At 42.2% G+C, this 16,992-nt stretch overlaps 1 protein-coding gene across 5 annotated transcripts in view; it reads right to left on the reverse strand.

Moving 5' to 3' along the window:
* Positions 1 to 16,992, reverse strand: part of LOC126427382 (uncharacterized) — a 420,537-nt gene that overhangs the window by 98,751 nt on the left and 304,794 nt on the right. For all 5 annotated transcript variants that reach the window (XM_050089736.1, XM_050089734.1, XM_050089737.1 and 2 more), the window contains 3 exons: positions 16,525 to 16,590; positions 15,743 to 15,832; positions 9,142 to 9,371 (listed from right to left, as the gene is read on the reverse strand). In XM_050089736.1, the coding sequence (XP_049945693.1) occupies positions 9,354 to 9,371; positions 15,743 to 15,832; positions 16,525 to 16,590 (174 nt within the window). In that variant the 3' untranslated portion in view covers positions 9,142 to 9,353. The remainder of the gene's footprint in view (positions 1 to 9,141; positions 9,372 to 15,742; positions 15,833 to 16,524; positions 16,591 to 16,992) is intronic.

A 16,992-nucleotide genomic window follows, 5' to 3' on the forward strand; every position in this document is an offset into this window, starting at 1 on the left:
TTTTCACATTCCCCCCCTCCCCCCCCCCTTCAGTTTTAGTTGGACCCTGAAGTACAGATATCTATAAAGTGACAATAGTGTGCTGCCCATGTTCCTAACATCGAACTGCATTATGCAACTTTGGGCATAACACTGTCTGTTTACATTTTATGCTAAGACAGAAACTTTAACATTAGACTTATTTGAATAGTTTTTGCACATTTATTAGCAACAGCAATGGTGAATAATGGCAGCTGCTACAGATGCTAATCTAACTATGTGAGAGGAGGAAAAATTAATTTCAATACAAAAGCACCACCGAATAAAGTGATCAAGAGGGGGGGAGGGGGGGGGGGGGGGGAAAGTTGCGTAACTGTCATTAATCGGATGGTTCATTTGCTTAAGAGATGCTTTAAAGCTACTGCTATAACTTCTGATGGCAGCATAATGCAATAGCTTTGGCACTCAAGATGAAGTATGACCCAGGGACAAAATAGAAGGATATATGTTTCAATCACATGGCCCAAGATTGTATGTTGTTTTAACCGTATCATGCGAGGTATTGACTAACTACAACATTATTATAAAGGACCAAAGCAATTTCATAAATTCATTGTAGCTATACTAATTGAGATATTGTCACAAAAGACATCACTCAAAGAAAAAAAACTCCATGTTTTGTACTGTTGCAGACACACTTCAGATTTGTGCTACAAGAACACCGCAGTAAGCAATTAGGAACTGTTGAAGTATATATTGTGCTCAAAATGTATTCACATAAGTCTGCTGTAACAGTGTAACAACACTTTAGAACGAAGTTCAACAAAGATCAACAAAGATCAACAAAGATCACCAACTGCTAACTCCATTCAGTGATGGTGTGTGCAGTTTAAAGCCTCAGAATGGCTCTGCAAGGGGAAATCCTTTATTGACAATGATTTTGTTTTACCTTTCGAATGAATTCATCGAGTTTACCTTACAAAAGGTTTTCTACAATGCTATTCTTTACAAGGGTACGTAGCTGAAAGTTTCATTTTTTTGTCAAACCTAGAATGTTGAGCCCCTCCTTGCGGTGTCTATTGTATTTGTCTTATTGTTCAATAGATTGTGATACTTCGAATTTTCATCTAACTTTTGTAACTAATATTCCACTGTTCCACTGCTTTGCAGACGAGCTAAGCTTACTGTCGTTGTAGAAGCATTTATTTCCCTATTTTCTTTCAAGCTGCCTAAGATTAAAAAATGACAGTTTTTCATTCTCGTGCCCAATGGATATGTGAACAAACAGAACTTTTGAGATTGGAGTGGTCAGAACCCTCACGAGCTCCATGAAAAACCCCTGCACTCAACAAAGGTAACAGTCTGGCGTGCAATGTTCTCATAGGGAATAATAGGCCCTTATTTTTTTGAGAACGAAAGACGGTAATCTGTTACTGTGAATGCTGGGCGCTATTCAACAATGTTAAGCACGTTCTTCATACCTCAGCTTCGTCAATATGCAGTGAATGATGAAATATTATTTCAACAAGATGGAGCAACAAGTCACACAGTCCATGTGAGCATTAATGTTCTCAATGAAGTTTTTCCTAAACGGGTGATTTCCAAGAATGGAGTGATTGCTTGATGCGTATTACATACTTGTACAGAAGGGGATCATACATGAAACTTTTAGCATTCAAATGTTATTTCTGACATTTAACATTTGACACCATTTTTAAAAGACCCTTGGAAATTGTAAAAACAGGATTCCACTGTACTTATTTTGCCTATTGGCTACCAATCTCGGCACACAGTACCATCCTCAGGCCATCCTATGACGCTTATGGAGCTACTTGAGGCTAACCCACTTGCTACCCAACGTAAGGGGAAGACCCTGGGTTACTGCCCCGGCACAACCAAAAGCATCGAATGCCAGACAGAGTGCAGACCAGGTGTGTGTGTGTGTGTGTGTGTGTGTGTGTGTGTGTGTGTGTGTGTGTGTGTGTGTGTGTGTGTGTACATTTGCCCTGCTTCAAACGTGGATTAGCCTGAGAACAGAAGTTTATCTGGTTCGTGCATGGTACTTGTGGAGTGAAAGCTTGCTGAAACTGCTGTCAACGTCATTAGGGATGTGCTGAGGGGCTTAACTGGCCTCCCAGAAACAGACCACACAATTTCAGTCTCTACTGCAACACTCTTTATGTACGAAAATGTCTGATCACCTAATTAGTGACATGCACGAATGGACTAATGTGATTCTTGCAGTCTCTATCTACTGTCTAGTGAAACCACTGCTGAGGGAAACGGGCTTGGAAAAATAGTGGGGAAAGAAGACCCTGTTGAGCTTGACTAGTCTGCCACTGTGAGGTGACACGAGAGGTGTAGCATAAGTGGAGATATCAATATCGCTGGTGAAATACAACTACTTTCGTTGTTTCTTTACTTACTAAGTTAGGTGGAGTACACGTGTCACAGTATAACAACGTAGCATCACAGTGTTCGAACCGAGCGTGTAAGGGGTACGCTAGGACCGTGGCTCCACGTCCAAGCGCTACATTGCACAGTGTGAGTGGGCGCACGCGTGCTACTGCCACGTGTCCCGTTTGCGTCGGCACGTGATCCAATTCGATGGCACTGCATGAAGTAAATATGGACTTAGAAATTTCTCATTACCTAGAGACAAACAGTGCTACCAGATTCAGAACATAACTGTATTACAGTATCACAATAGGGTAATGAAGTACAGTGGGTTTGTGATCATATGTGGTCACATAACACAAAAGGTCATCGATGCAGCCTTTCACAACTGCATATTACCTACACGGGGGTGGTCATCGCAGCCGTGGCTGGTCGGTGAGCTGCGATGCGGAGAAGATGCAGTGCAGTGCCACTGAGAGCCCCAGCATACACACGGTCACTGCTGTACAAACACGAAACTGGAAACGTACCCAAAGATCATCATCAACTGATTTTTGCAACATAATACGTAGCCAATGCATGTAACTATTCCCTCCGGATGATCAATTTCTTTTTAACAAAAATTAATTTTGTACTTCTATTATGTAATGATATTTGTGTAAACTAAACCTTTTGCTGAAATGATAATTAAATGAACACCCTAGCTGCAAACAGGCGTTCATGTACTTCATTGGGGACATGTTGGGAATGTGGATTTCACAGGGAGCGTGCAAGGGATAAGTCCCTGCAGACGCACTATCCTCTGTGCCCGTGGAGGCTCAGATGGATAGAGCGTCTGCCATGTAAGCAGGAGATCCCGGGTTCGAGTCCCGGTCGGGGCACACATTTTCAACATGTCCCCAATGAAGTACATGAACGCCTGTTTGCAGCTAGGGTGTCCATTTAATTATCATTTCATTTCTAGCAAAGCTGCATGGTCGACACTGTAACTGTTCTTTCGGGAACAGATACTACCGTCATATATAGTTAAACCTTTTGCTGTCATAGCAGCTCTGTGTATTGGGGTACAATGACTGGAACACCTGTCACAGTGTTGTAGACGTAACGTAGCACTCTTCTGTAGACCTGTGCTTTCCGTAATAATTCTGAATCGTACCACTAGATGGTACTAGTTATACATTTATTAAACTGAAGCCATACCACTGGATGGCAATAATTTCAGCTTACGCCTGTGATTTGTGACCCCAGTGAGTGGCAACACACCTGAGCCCTACGAAGCAAAAGCTGCAAAAATTAAGAGTGTGTTTTGGAAGGGATTGATATTAGAGATCAGAACATAATATCCCGACAACCCCCAACATCACCCCAGCTGAATCCCCATGCCATTAAGGAGCTGAAAACAGACCGCTCTATTGCCATCCTCCCGGCAGATAAAGGCTCCACAACTGTGGTACTTGACTGAGTGGAGTATGTGGCAGAAGGACTGCGTCAACTCTGACACCTCGACCTACAAAGCCGTTACCCAGGATCTGATTCCCTGAGCTGCAGAAAATCCTAAAAATCCAAGGTCCCTCAAGGCCTCACAACGGCTTCCACAGACCTACTCACTCCACCTGAGCCACGTACCCCTACCTTCTACCTATTACCCAAAATCAACAAAGAGAACCATCCTGGCCATTGTAATGGATCTGGGAGATGTGTTATTTTCTACCGGATTTGTCGACGCCAAATCTAATTAGGGAGGTTGTAAATGTTTTCTTATATTTTTGTTAGAATATTTTTTGTGAATTGTGATTTGCCTTATTTTATGCTAATTTGCTTATATGTTCGAGAGTGACAGCATACTGATTAATATTAATAGATGTGACGAATAATATCAAAGAGACTGGTTACAAGTGGAAGCTTGTGTGTTGTGTGAAATGTCTGACACTGGAGTCATCTTTGACCGTAGTCAGTCGGCAGTGAACACACTGTGTGTGAAGGTGGAACAATGTACAGGTCCCCATTATAATAATTTGCAAGTGACCAGCAAAAATTAGTTATTCTACTACCTTTTTATATAAACATCAAGAAGGAAGCACATTCGGAAAAATGGTATTTGAAGCACCAAAAATGAGGCAAACGCATTGAACCGGGACATTTCCACAGCCGACGAAACAGCATTATGGAATCATACTTTCACTAGATGACTGAAGCCAACACAAAAAAGTCAAATATCATCTTATAAACATCCACCGAAAAGTGAGTACTTTCACAAAATATGCTAAATTCAAGTATATAAAAATAGTGAGCATATTTCACTGTCCCATTGTGGCAGGCTTCAAAGCCCCAACAGAACGTATCTCAGCTCTGGTAGACCAACACCTCCAACCTATCACCCGTAGACTCCCATCCTACATCAAAGACACAAACAACTTCCTAGAACACCTCAAATCCATTCCCCCTCCCCTCCCACCTGAAACCTTTCTTGCCACCATAGATGCTACATCCCTTTGCACAAACATCCCACATACCCACGATCTCTCTGCCCTTTAACACTACCTCTCCCAACGCCCACCCAAAGATCTTCCAAAAACCTCGTTCCTTATCACACTTACCAACTTCATCCTCACTCATAATTACTGCACTTTTGAAGGCCAGACCTACAAACAAATCAGGGGAACAGCCATAGGAACCAACATGGCTCCGTCCTATGCCGACCTCTTCATGGGCCACATGGAAGAGGCTTTCCTGAAGACCCAACAGCTGCTTCCCCTGGCCTGGTATAGGTTTATAGATGACACCTTTGTGGTCTGGACTCATGGTGAAGAAACACTCCTTAATTTCCTCCATAACCTCAACTCCTTTTCGACTCTGAATTTCACCTGGTGGTCCTCCAAAACGCAAGCCACCTTCCTGGATGTTGACCATCTTGTTGAAGCTCTCATCCACACCCCTGTCCACATCAAACCCACAAACAATAGTACCTTCACTTTGATAGCTGCCATCCACTCCACATCAAACACTCCCTTCCCTACAACCTAGGTGTGCAAATGTATCTGCTCCAGTGATGAATCACTCAACAATTACACCAATGACCAGTGCTTTCCTCTCCCGCAACTATCCTGCAGACCTTTTCCACAAACAGATCTCCTGAGCAATAAATTCATCCCTGTTCAACAACAACGTTCCTACCTCCAGACCACACAGAAGAATCCCCCTTGTCACCGTATATTATCCTGACCTCGAATACAACAATACAACAACAAATTACTCTGCCAGGGATATGACTTTCTCAAGTCAAGCCCCGAAATGAGATCATCCCTTGACAATATTCTCCCCACACCACCCAGAGTCGCCTTTCGTCAACCCCCCCCCCCCCCCCCCCAACCTCCGTAACATCATTGTCAAACCCTACAATATTCCCAAACCACCTTCTCTACCCAGCAGTTCCTACCCCTGTAATCAAAACCTGCCCCATGCATCCTCCCCACAACCACCTACTCCAGCCCCACTGCTGGTAAAACATACACAATTCGAGGCAGGTCCACATGTGAAACAACACACGTCATTTATCAGCTGACATGCCTGCAATGCACAGCCTTTTAGATTGGTGTGACGACAACTAAACTGGCTGAGCGCAAGAATGGGGACAGACGAACTGTCCGCCTAGGAGATGTCCAATACCCAGTAGCAAAGCATTCCCTCCAGCATAATTCTGGGGACCTAGGAACCTGCTACACCGTACGTGCCATTTGGCTTCTCCCACCCAACACCAGTCCCTCTGAACTGCGGAGATGGGAACTTGCACTCCAAGACATCCTTTCATCCCGCCATCCCCCTGGAGTGAACCTACGTTAACCAACCTCACTCCCATTTACTCTTCAGTCTTCTCCTCTTTCCATTTCCTCTAGCCATTCACACATCTTTTCATCCTACATAGTTGTGTTTATCTTTACACTATATACCTCTTTACTTCTGTATGCATCCTCTTTGGTTTGAAGCTGGCACAGTACTTTAAATAAAAATACATGGCAAAAATAATTTTATTCTATTGACAAATCTGTTCTCAGAAAGTCTTAATGTTTAGTTCAACGAATGTGTCCCATATGACCTAATTTACTCTAAGAAGTACACAGCCATGCAAAGGAAAAGATAGGTCAAATCTTCCTTCTAACATATAGATATTTAGTACAGTAGTTCATTTTTTGCAGCAACTATATTTGAAATTTGGGAGTATACACAAATGTGAAATACATAGTTTTCCTAAGCCTTTTGTGATATGCTAGATTCTAGCCTGTGTCATTTCCAAATACAAAATTTGTAGGTGAAACTGCATCAAAGTCTTAAGTTGATTCAAGGGGAAAATAAAGCTTTGTTCTCATAACGCAGGCCTACCTTACGGCATAAAACTAAGCAGCCTGGTCAGAGATGCCTGTTTGGCAGTGCGTGCTTTGCAAATACCATTTCCAGCTACCATGCTCTCACAGTCTAGGACATTTCTCGAATTTGTTTTATGACAGGTTTCAACATCAACATTAACAAACGCTATATCAGTAACCATCTTCTCAAGAGCTATTGAATGCAGATACAGAAAGTATACAGTTCTATTTAAAAAAGTATATACTTCATTATTCAAGTTGATACGAGCACTAAAAACATTAACCAATCAAAAACATACATGCCCCAATGCTATAATATTAGCTGAAAACCATGTTTCAATATGTGTAATTGTTCACAAAATAAATGACAGCAACTCCTGCCTATTTCCAAAGAGGGGATGAGGGTTATGTTAGACAATGGCACAAATGTATCAATTTCGATGAGACTGCTGATTTGGCAGTTTCTGCCTTTAGCAAAAATCAATCCACTAACTAATAATAAAATCAAAAATCCCCTTTGCACCATTCAAGAGAAAGTTCTCATATTTTCCTCTTTTTTTGTTACAATACGCTGAAATCAAAATTCAACACTGCAGACCTCACAACAGACATGTGAACAACATTAGCCCATATGGTGAGAGCAAGTACAAAGACTATCCTCGTTTGTACATCAAAAAGTTGGATTACCGAACAATCTTTTGAGTAGTAAAGTAAAAATGATACCACAAAAATGCTGGACCATTTATGGCTGAAGCAGAACCAAGTTAAATCAGGCCAGTCAGGCAGACACGGCACAATCAGCATTACCGTGTGGTTACAAAACACTCACTACAATGGAGTTCAGCAAATCTGAGCACAATTCACGGACAATATTTCCATGTTAGTGAATCTTCATTTGTTTCAAACTAAGTAGCTCCATAATTTCATGTCAGTGACATTAATGCAGTTGGTGTAATCACAATCGTCAACTGAAAATACTGTAATTTTATGTTTTACATAGATGCCTGAAGATCTTGCAATTCCACAGTATTCCATCCATACAAATGAAACAACTAATATTAAAATCTATTCCGTACAATAAACACAGTATATACAGAAGTTTGATTAACAAGCTGCTCAAGAATGTGAAAGGAAACCACTCCTCCCTGCACATTAGATAACGGAATCATCGTCAGGGTGTGTATCTTGATAATCACGACATACGTAGTTGATTTTTAACATCCACAACTATCACTAAAGCAACTGGCATACTGCTGAATGCATTTGTATTTCCTGCAGTGCTATTATGGATCCTATGTTGTCTGCAGGGGCTTTTACTTTTTACATAATACTTTATAATTCCTTTCATTTGTACACTGCATAATGTTCAAGGAGATGGCTTCCTATCAGTTACATAAGACACAGTGGGAGAGATTTGAAGCTATTTAATGTCCGGTATTCGGCTGGTGTGTTCAGCTGCAAAATAGTGCTGGAATTGCACGACGTATAGCAATTGGGCGTAATATCTCACTGCTCAGGCAGGGGCTGTGATAGTCTCTTGGTGAGATTCTTTCATTCATATTCATGTAGATCTAACTTTTGTAATGCTATCATGTCTTTGACATAATTATTTTGTGGATGAACTCCAAGGATTATCATAAAGTCTGACAGTGGTCAATAGACTGAAACCATTAACTTAATAATCATAAACAAATGCAAACATGCCTTACTTTTATTGGTAACAATGGACATTGTGCCCCAATTGATTCAACCAACAAAAACCTAAAACTAGATGGTAACTAAATGCCACTGCTTCCGAACATGAATCCCATACATTAACCACTTCACTAATCAACTCAAAGTGACTCCATACTGTACCTCAAACCTCAATCATCTCTTTTACACAAAGTATATTACTACTATGGCTACAAATCTGAGGCAAGTACTTTCCAAAACATTCATTTCTTCAGTTCCATCACACTGGAAGACAACTGTATCGTGTTAATATTCGTGGAAAATTCCTCCTCATGCTGAGAGTACAATATATGTTATTACACTTCAGTAATTTTGGATTACCAACACACTAGTGGGTAACTCCATCTGGTAAACAATAGTATCTGGATGAACAGATTCCTGATCCAGATACCCATTTCCTTAATATTTACAGTTTGCGACAAATAACTGTTTGCTTAACACCGTGAAACTTCTAGTAAAATTTGAAAATGTCACTTGCTTATCTGTCGAGTGCACGAGTAATGTGCCAAAACTTCTAGTAAACTTTCAAACTGTCACCTGCTCATTTGTCATGTGTACAAGTAATACACCATCAGACTTTCATTACATTAACCTACCGAGTTTACGTAACACTTTTGGAAAATGACTCTCTCATCTGAGAACATTTAGGTGTACAATTTGTGAAACCTACCAGAATACTTCTCCCACTTCTTGTAACACTTTTCAGTGGTAAGTTTCAGCGAGTTGAACTGGCCCACATTTTTCACAGCTGTCAATGATTGAGGCATGTTCTCTCTTCTTTCTGCTGATCAGAAACCACAGGTTGGTCACCATTCAGATGTAAACAGTCCAAAAATTCTCCTTTCCAGTAGGATCTATTTCCCTTGCAACTTCACAGCAGTATTAGCACAGAGTATCAACCTGTGGAAAAAGACAAAAGTTACGTATTAATTACGAAAATAAAACAAAATTAACATATGTGCATTGTTTTTAATTTATATATGTAGACTGAAGCAAAGAATGAGAATTTGTACCAAGGTCACGATTCAAACCCAGTTGTCCTGTTGACGAGGCATATGCGCTAACCACTATGCCACCCTCACACAGTAGCTTTGCACAGCTGCATTGACTACCCCAATGTGCCTCCCTCCTCAATCCAGATTTCTATTCATGCCTCAGTCAACTGAGTATTCCCCTAAACTTGAAAATTATTGCAGAGGCTGTCCAATTGCATCGAAATAACACCTCACCGTCAAACCAAATGGGGGATCCTGCCTCAGACCCGGCCATAGGTGCTTTAATCCAAATGAAACCGTATGGCTGCAGGGAACTTTACAAGACTCAAAAGTCAATCTATAAATACGCAGAATGAACCAATGAACAAAAATTTGCACAGAGGTCAGGATCTGAACCAGTGTCTCCTGCTCACTAGGCAGATGTGCTTTCTTAGTTGTTGCAATACAGACATATCAGGCTCTAATGGAATACAGAAAACAAACAGCAGTGTCACAAGATAATAAGCACAACACCCATTTTGCAAGGTTAATTGGACTGAAGATGTCGACCGGATTATGGACTAACAATCACGTATATAATTAATAATTATGTAGAAAAACCTCAATTTGTTTACTTTTCACATACAAATGCGACGACGTTCCACGACAGAACAACAAAATGTTTCATAGAAATAATTTCGAACTGTTCAACTAGTTGGGCGTACATCATTTTAAGTTTGCTACTACAGCATTGAGATTCATATGCAGAGATGCAAAACCACTTTTCACTTGGTAGATTTTTTTTTTATAAATCACAATACATTTGGGCGTATTGCATTGGCATTTTTTTTTTTTTTTTTTTAAGTCTGCCCCTGGCAGCTGAATGGTCAGTGTGATGTAATGTCATACTAAAGAGCCCGGGTTCAATTTCCGGCTGGGTTGGACTTTTCTTCACTCAGGGACTGGGTGTTGTGCTGCCCTAAATCACCACCACCACCACCACCACCACCACCACCACCACCACCCCATCGACACGCAAGTCGTGTCAACTCAAGACTTGCACCGGGCGTCCGGTCCACCCGACGGGAGGCCCTAGTCACACGGCATTTACATTTATTATTTTTTAACATTCACAAAGGTTTGTACTGGTGACAAGTGAACTTATAGTGACAGGTGGCAACTAATTTTAGTTTCCACTTTTCTATGCCTGCCTTCTCATGCTCTGATACAAGCATGGGTTGAATAACCAAGAACTGTGTGTGGCTTGTTAAAACAATCTCCCTTCTGTTTTTGATGAGTGAACATCAATTTCTTGACAAAAAACCAATTGTAGGATGCATGTTTCTTCAATAAGTGTACAACTTGTGACTCTACACCTACGTAAATATTATGAAAAGGCTACATTGCTACTAACCATATAGCGGAGATGTTGAGTCACTGACAGGTACAACAAAAAGACAGCTAAACAAGTGAGCTTTCAGCCTCCTCCTGAAGTACACACACACACACACACACACACACACACACACACACACACACACAGCGCAGGCGATAGCACAATCACTGTCTCAAGCCGCCGAGTCCAGACTGCAAGCAACTGCACACGATGGGAGAAGCAATCGGACTGATGGGGATAAGGAGGAGGCTAGGGCGGGGATAAGGAGGAGGCTGGGGCGGGGATAAGGAGGATGCTGGGGCGGGGACAGGGAGGGATAATAGGGTAGTGGTGGGGGAACACGTAGTGCTGCTCTCGTGGGAGCATACGAGGACGAGGTGGGGACAGGGTAGGGCAGCTAGGTGCATTCTGGAAGTTAGATGGAGGGCTAGGGGGTGGGGGCAGGCAGGGAAGGTGGGTGAGGGTGGAAAAGGAGGGAAGTAAAGTAACTGTGGTACAGAAGGCTGTGTTTTGCTGTAGATGGAACTGGAAAGGGGAACTGGTGGGTGAAGGGCAGCGACTAACGAAGGTCAAGACCAGGAGGCTCGTAGGAACGTACGATATATTGCAGGGAGAGTTCCCACCTGCACAAGTAAGAAAAGCTGGTATTGGTATGAAGGATCCTGACAGTGCAGGCTGTGAAGCACTCACTGAAGGGAGGCATTTGGCAGCACACTCAGCAACTGGGTAGTCCAGTTGTTTCGACCACAGTTTGCCAGTGGTCGTTCGTGCGAACAGAGGGCTTATTGATTCTCTTGCCCATATTGAATGCAGCACAGTTGTTGCAGTTTATTGTGTAGTTCACATGACTACTTTCATAGGTAAACCTGCCTTTGATGGGATAGATGATGCTTGTGACTGCATCTAGGTCCATTACAGACATATGAGCCATGAGGCTAGGTGTTTGGAATAGGGGCTGTGTTGGGGGTGGACAGGGATATTGTGTAGGTTTGGTGGGAGGGGTGAGACACAGTGGGTAGGACAATCCTCATTTCAGGGCACGACGAGAGGTAGTCGAAACCCTGGCAGAGAATATTAGTCAGTTGCTACAGTCCCGGGCGATACTGAGTCACGAGGGGAATGCACCTCTGTGACCGGCTGGGAGGACTTTGAGAGGAGGGGGGAGATCCGTTTCTGTACGAGGGTGGGAGGTTAATTTCAGTCTGTGAAGGCCTCAGTGTATCTAGAAAGGGACTACTCGTCACTACAAATGCAACGGCCATTGGTGTCTAGGCTGTAAGGAAGGTTTTTCTCGGTACAGAACGGGTGCCAGCTGCCGACACAGAGGTATTGCTGGTACGGACAGAGGTAATGATGCAGCCAATTTGGAGGCGGAGGACAACATTGAGGTAGGAGCCTTGTCGGGCTGGGGAGAACTAGGTGAAGCGAATGAGGGAGAAGGTATTGAGGTTCTGGAGCAATGTGCATCGGATTTTGTCACCCTCGTTCCACTTCTAAACGTAAATAGTAATTAAGCACTGGTAGGAGATGAAATTTTTGCACGATTTATCTTTCTCTACTGTTCTACTTTACTACAATCACAGTCGAATATAATGCCCGATTATCATGCATTATATGACAAAAAAGTGAACTACTCAGAAGACATCTACATACTGTGTAAATGATTAGAATTTAATTGTCTAATGTAGGTAGGATGGCCAACAGAGTGCAATAGTGTTGTTAACACGCTGCAAGGTGTGCCATCTCTCACTCGACAGTGGCACGGCGACTGCACAGATGTCGTCTCTTTGCCTGCCGACTAGTACGTCCTGTTCCACCGATACCCGCAGATTGGCGGCACTGTGTGTAGCTACCGAGAGCACCGGGACTGAACCGATAAGGACTGTGGTTGCGTGCTCTTTTCAGGTGAGAGCAGGTTCGGTCTGAGAAGTGATTCTGGACATACCCTCATACGGAGAGAGGTGGTAACATGTAATGCTCCCAGTACAATTGTACAAAATGATCGCGTTGGTAGTCCAGGTGTTAAGGTGTGGGTAGGTATAATGTTGCAAGGTGTACTGAGCTTCAAATCTTTGAACACAATACACTCACCAGTCAGTGTTATTGTAACACTGTACTTCCCTACATGCATCTTTCCAGGAGTGCATTTCACCCCGATTTCATCCTTATGGATGACAATGTGTCAATACTTCGAACTGCACAGGTAGAGGACCTCTCTGAACGTGAGAATATTCAGTGAACGGACCCGACTGCCTATTCCCTGACTTAAATCTCGTCAAGCCTGTGTGACATGCATTGGGGAGAGAGACTGCAGCACTCCATATGCACCAATGAGCATTCAACATTTGTCAACCGCACTCGTTGAGAATAGAATGCCCTACCACGAGAACTCCTTACCAACCTTGTGGTCAGAGTGGGAGCAAGTTGCAGAGCACACATTGCCGTCTATGGTGATCTCACGCCCTATTAAGAAGAATGCTCCACCTTCTGCAGTGCCCAGGGGGTCATCATACATCACAGTGACTTCAGTGTAATTACTTTCCTTGAATGGTGTCATTTCTCATTGTCTCCTTGCATATTTCTTTTGGTTATCTTCTGAACGGTACTGTACTATACTGTAGCAGTTCATTCTGTGTATGATGCAAGTCTCACCAAGGTATGGTACTTGACAGTGACACATCCTGTGAAAGTTACTCTTGTCTTTTTGCACACCAATGTGTACACATCGAGAAAAGTTTTGCATCACCCCGGTCCCCAGAACTCCTGAAGGTAGACGTTGATTGTGGATATTGTATCACAGACACAGGCCCTTAGACTGTTCAGAGATGTCACTAAACCTGCCTAAAGACGTAAACAACCTTGCACGAGCAGCGCCTATTAGACGGTGGGGGTCTGAGAACTGATCAGTTCCAGTTATTCCACCAGGAAAGAGGTACACAGATCATGTTGTCTGTAGTTCAACCATGCCTAGGCGGTCAATACTGTGGTTTGGTCGCATCCGCATTGTTACTTTGTGCCGGAAGGGCTCTCAACACGGGAAGGGTCCAGGCATCTCTGAGTGAACCAAAGTGATGATGTTCAAACATGGAGCAGATACAGAGAGACAGGAATTGTCGACGACATGCCTCACTCAAGGCTGCCTGAGGGCTACTACTGCAGTGGATGACCGCTACCAACGGATTATGGCTCGGAGGAAGCCTGACAGCAACACCACCATGTTGAATAATGCTTTTCGTGCAGCCACAGGATGTCATGTTATGACTGAAACTGTGTGCGATAGGCCGCATGATGCGCACCTTCACTCCCAACGCCCATGGCGAGGTCCATCTTTGCAACCACGACGCTGTGCAGTGCAGTACAGATGGGCCCAACAACATTCCAAATGGACACTCAGGATTGGCATCACATTCTCTTCACCGATGAGTGTTACATATGCCTTCAACCATACAATTGTCGGAGATTTATTTGGAGGCAACCTGGTCAGGCTGAGCGCCTTAGACACATTGTCCAGGGAGTGCAGCAAGGTGGAGGTTACCTGATGTTTTAGGGTGGCATAATGTAGGGCCGACATACTCTGCTGGTGGTCACGGAAGGCGCCTTAACGGTTGTACGATACACGAATGCCATCCTCCGACCAATAGTGCAACGCTACCGGCAGCATATTGGTGAGATATTCGTCTTCATGGACGACAATTTGCACCCCCATCGTGTGCATCTTGTGAATGACTTCCTTCAGGATAACAACATTGCTTGACTAGAGCAGCCAGCATGTTCACCAGACATGAACCCTATCGACCATGCCTGGGATAGATTGAAAAGGGCTGTTTATGGACGACGTGACCCACCAATCACCCTAAGGTATCTACGCCGAATCGCTGTTGAGGAGTGGGAAAATCTGGACCAACAGTGCTTTGATGAACTTGTGGACAGTATGCCACGACGAATAGAGGCAAGCATCAATGCAAGAGGACGTGCTACTGGGTATTAGAGGTACCAGTGTGTACAGCAATCTGTACCACTACTTCAGTGTGGCAGTACAACATGCAATGTGTGGTTTTCACGAGCAATAAAAAAGGGCAGAAATGATGTTTATGTTAATCTCTATTCAAATTTTCTGTGCAGGTTCTGGAATTCTCGGAACCTAGGTGACACAAGACTTTTTTTGTTGCGTGTATTTTCCAAGCAATGAAAAGCTGATCTTTTGATGTTTAATATTGCCTGTATGACACCCGTGCAGTTCATATAGTAACCAAGATTCCTATAAGAGCTTTGTGACAAATATCCATTACAAATTTTGCTTTGGCCATTAATTAATGCACTTATCAGTGGCAGTTCTGGAAAACTGCAATCTAGTCCCGACTCTTAGCAAGTCGCACAGCTTTTTGCAGTTCCCCCATTACACACCTCAGTGCTGCTCCATTGCATCTAACAGCCATATGACAGGACAATCACTGTTCGTGCTCAGTGTGTTTTAAACTAACTCAATCCCATAACAACAAATTTCACTGCCTTCTTTAACAACTTTTCATGTAACAGTCTCTAAACTTTACCCCCCCCCCCCCCCACTATTAGTACAGTTGCAAAAATAAAATTAAATGAGGAAATTATTGTATAAATATACTGATGAGACTTTTGTTCAAAGCAGCTACCACCTATAATTCACAAAATATACCATAATAAACAATAAATTTTTAGGATCTGTCAGTGATTAGTCACAACTGCTTATTTCAATCTGTCACGCAGTCGCAATTTACTGAACACAAAAACATACACCTGTCATTAGTATACAGCAAAAATATTGTCTATCAGAACAGATTTGTCCTATTATACACATTTATAAGGGAACCAGCAACAAAGAAAAATTTGTAAAATGTTGTCTACAAAATATTTCAAGCATTTACCATTTCATATTTAACAGGAACGAGATATTCGTCCTTCTCTTGTTTGATTTTCACTGGTCTGAAGACATCAGCATCCAGAAGTGTAGTACACTGAAACGGGAGAAAGTATAAGCTTGTAAGCAGAGGATAACAATAATAAGACTGCTTAATTAATTTGCTAATAATACAATCTGAGATGCTTGGCTTACATTACTTGTATTTAACTTTGAAGGCAATAATTTCTATCAAAACTGTGCCTGCAAGAAAATTTTAGCAATGTCTACATGTAGGTGTGAAGTGCATGTTTTTTTCAGTTTAAGGTTTTATTCACCACAGTCAGGCAATAAATACTCGCTGCACTTTGACAATTACAAAGCAAAAGAAGTTTGGTGGTTTTCCAATGCAGACATACAGTTGTCCATCTGAAAAACACATTCTTTTAACGTCATACCACAGCACCAGAATCTTTTCCCTTGTGCTGTATCGACTGTCATACTGTGTGCTAATCTAACTGGAAATTAGAGGTTTTTAAAGCTGAATGGAAGTTAAGTAAAATGAGTTAATGACATGAATACCAACTTGACCTTCTCTTTCTGGTTTAGTATTCCTGCCTCTATATTATTATTATTATTATTATTATTATTATTATTATTATTATTGGAAGCTTTTTGGAAAGATGTACCAGGAACACTGAGCAAATTTAAGACCTTTGTTGGGAAGTTAATGATTCCATCTCTGTGCACCATTGTACCGAAAGATTAAATGTGTGTTCTTCCCCTGGTTGCAGGTTTTCCATTACATACCATGCTTGGTGTTTGTTCTCCATTTTCTTCAGTATAAATGTCTACCATGGGTAATTCTTCAGGGAGCTGGAAAAAGAAGACATTATGAATAACAAAAGCATATGAACTGTGAAGCAACAGTGCACTAACTGGAGGTACATAAATCTCTTGTTACTTGTAGTAAGTGAGTACTCATTAATATGCCAACTAATTATGGCCTCCTGTGGAACTCTTAAATTTAAAACAATCACACTTGTCTCGATCAAAGAATGAATATTGTGTAGGGCAGTACTGTATGGTAAATCTTCATTCTATTTTGCAGAGATATTAAACAATGGAAATTCCAGGTGGTAATAACATCAGGAAATAACTAGGTTGCTACCCATCTTTAGAGAGAGCAGCAATCTCTTTTTTTTCTTAATAATGCAAAAATATTAGCTTTTTGAAACTGTTTGCCTAAGCAATTAAACGAGGCATTGATAAAATTTA

This window comes from Schistocerca serialis, chromosome 11 (assembly GCF_023864345.2).
Source record: "Schistocerca serialis cubense isolate TAMUIC-IGC-003099 chromosome 11, iqSchSeri2.2, whole genome shotgun sequence".
Lineage (NCBI taxonomy): Eukaryota > Metazoa > Arthropoda > Insecta > Orthoptera > Acrididae > Schistocerca > Schistocerca serialis.